The sequence below is a fragment of the Helianthus annuus genome, chromosome 9 (assembly GCF_002127325.2).
Source record: "Helianthus annuus cultivar XRQ/B chromosome 9, HanXRQr2.0-SUNRISE, whole genome shotgun sequence".
NCBI classification, from domain to species: domain Eukaryota; kingdom Viridiplantae; phylum Streptophyta; class Magnoliopsida; order Asterales; family Asteraceae; genus Helianthus; species Helianthus annuus.
In genome coordinates, this window is record NC_035441.2 from 50,268,425 (window position 1) to 50,271,339 (window position 2,915).

Consider the following 2,915-nt stretch of genomic DNA (forward strand, 5'->3'; position numbering starts at 1 on the left):
TCCACACATTTCTCATCTTACAAAAGTAAGACCTCAACACCTTCACTTACAAACATAAATATACACATTCCTCATGAATCCGCAAACCCTTCCTGTAGAGTCGCACCACCAGCCTCACTTCAATCAAGTGACTATGAAGGGTAGAGAGGTCATTTCAGCAGCCGTTAGGGAATGAATACCGGCTCCCGTTGTCAAACCTAGACTTGCTTGTACCACCCATTGATGTCGGAGTTTTCTTTTGTTACAAGAGAAAGAACGACATTGATATGTCCCCAGAAACAATGGTGGACACGATCAAGAGGTCGTTGGCAGGGGTGCTATCGACATATTACCCGCTCGCGGGTGAGATTGTGCAGAACAAGAATGGAGAGCCGGAGGTGGTGTGTAACAACAGTGGGGTTGAGTTTGTTTATGCACATGCAGATGTGGAGCTCAAAGACTTGGATTTTTATCACCCTGATCATTCTGTAAAGGGGAAGTTGGTGCCCAGCATAAATCGCGGTTTGTTATCGGTTCAGGTAAATCAAAAACCATAAATGGAGAGGCCGCTTCCAATAAGAACTCTAACTTCGAAGCCTTATTCAGGACACATGAGTCAAAACCACACACACATGGTTACAAAACCATAGTGTGTACTTCAGAAAAATAAAAAAAAATTCATAAGTACCACTCAAAAATTTGATGAAAAACATATACTAGTGACAACTAACACCCCAGATAGACGCATGCAAGCAATAACACGTACAGACCACCAAAATAAATAAAAGACTAACCTTCTAAAAGTCTTAAACCTTATTTCTAGGTCTTCACAAATTCTTATTCTCAACCATATTCTCAGAGAGATGCAAGTTTAGTAAATCCTACCTAATATGCTCCTCTCAAGTCAGTTTCGACCTACCTTAACCCCTCCTACACTCCACGATGAGAGTTTCCACGGTTCTAACCGAGGTCGTTGTCTGTCTCCTCCTGTCCCCTCCTTAATCTAAACTTGTATACTAGCCACGCCTAATCTTTCCCTAAAAACCTCTTTTTTTTTCTTGTGATCAACCTAGTATACCACGCATCTAACACAACATCCTCATCTCTGCTACCTCTAACTTACACGCATTTGTCTCCTTAATGAACAAAAATTTGTATCGTATAACATAGAAGGTCTAATTGCAACCAAATATACATCGTAATATAATATTTTATTACATGAATATGATGTTTTTAGATTTGTAGATGGATTGGATATTAGTTAAGTGTTTGTATTTAGAGGCAATTCTCTATTAAATATAGCGAATACATGCAAAAGCTGACATTTGTATGTTGGAGTTTGCCGTTATGTCAAGCTAATTCAACGTGTTGTACATGTGCATGGAATCTTTGAGAAGGAAAGAAGGATTTCGCTCATCTGCCGAGCAAACTAAGAAAATATTTGTTAGCTTTTGCATGAATTTGCTAGCAAACTATCTATTGATACAAGTAGTTTAAAAAATGCTTAAAAAGACTCGGTTTTTCTCCGGACCACCTATAAATCGAAAACATTATACCATGTATACAAACACCAAAAATACTAATTCGTGTCTTTATGAATAGGTAACGAAGTTGAAATGCGGATCAATGATCATATCATGTGCTTTTAACCATCAACTAAGTGATGCCTACTCATTAAACATGTTCTTAGTTGCATGGGCTAAGCATGCACGCTTGGAAAAAATGTCCAACCTCCCATCATTTCGGCCCTCAGTTTTGAACCCACGACACCCTCCTCATTATGAAACATCCCTTGACAACCTATACATCCCCATCACTTCACTCCCTCCCCCATCATCCTTTGAGGAGCCACTCCATAGTCGCATGTACTACGTTCGCGCTGAATCAATCAAACGTATTCAATCCGAAGCAAGCACTAAAGAAACCAAAAGAAGCAAATTACTGTCATTTACTGCATATCTGTGGAAACTATTAGCTGATGGAAACAATGATGTTGGGAGTACACTATCCAGAATGGGCGTTGTAGTTGATGGACGACGTTTTCTTATGAAAGTAAACGAGAAATGTTCACCATTGTTCGAGAACCACTATGGAAATGTACTATCTATCCCATATGGTGTGGCAGCAAATAGTGAACTTAAGGCAATGCCACTTCATGAAGTTGCAAACCGGGTTCATGGGTTAGTGGCCGAGGCAACGGATGAAGAACATTTTAGGGGTCTAATTGATTGGGTGGAGTTGCATCGGCCCACGCAGGCGGTTGCCAGGATATACTTTGGGAACGAAAAGTCTGAAGGCAGGGCCATGGTGGTCTCATCTGGAAGAGATTTACCTATCAACGATATGGACTTTGGATGGGGAAAGCCAGAGTTCGGGTCGTATCATGTCCCTTGGGGTAGTCGAACTGGATATATAAACACCATGCCAAGTGCAAGTGGAAATGGGGATTGGGTTGTTTACATGCATCTCAACGATAAGGAATTCGATGTGATTGAGCATATGGCACCCGATGTGTTTACACCTCTTTCAATTTCTACCTTGGTTTAATCTATATTGTCAAATAAATATATTGTACACGGTTTGTTTCAATGGGTGTTTTATATGTATTTTGTTATGTATTGGGTTTGCCTGTGTTTTAATTGTGCTTATTGTCATAAAGAATAAAGTTTAAAGCTAATGGAATTAACGTTTTGTGATATATGCATATAGGCCAACAGAAAACAATATGGGCCTACTAGTATTAGATAAGTGCCCGTAACAAAGTCTTATACTTTATATGATGAGGATATAAGTAGTATGCGAATAAAAAAATCGACTTGAGTTCTGCTCGATACCTTTGATGCAAAGTTGTCTTAGTACACAGTTGTGTAAGTAACAAAATACACGCGTTTATAAGATGGATGTTAGACAGTACACAGAGGATCTAAACGAAAAAA

General features: G+C 39.4%; 1 protein-coding gene across 1 annotated transcript; it reads left to right on the top strand.

Annotated features, from left to right (window-relative positions):
• Positions 1-281: 281 nt before the first annotated feature.
• Positions 282-2,526, top strand: LOC110875642 (hydroxycinnamoyltransferase 1). The gene is made up of 2 exons (XM_022123843.1): positions 282-518; positions 1,582-2,526. The coding sequence occupies exons 1-2, from the start codon at positions 282-284 to the stop codon at positions 2,524-2,526; spliced, it is 1,182 nt and encodes a 393-aa protein (XP_021979535.1).
• The last annotated feature ends 389 nt before the right edge of the window (positions 2,527-2,915 follow it).

What these genes read in the sequence shown, in the direction of transcription:
- LOC110875642 (XM_022123843.1), top strand. Translation starts at nt 282, where the DNA reads ATGGTGGACACGATCAAGAGGTCGTTGGCAGGGGTGCTATCGACATAT. An exon ending in GCGGTTTGTTATCGGTTCAG is followed by an intron (nt 519 to 1,581) that starts GTAAATCAAAAA and finishes CTTTATGAATAG; the next exon opens with GTAACGAAGTTGAAATGCGG.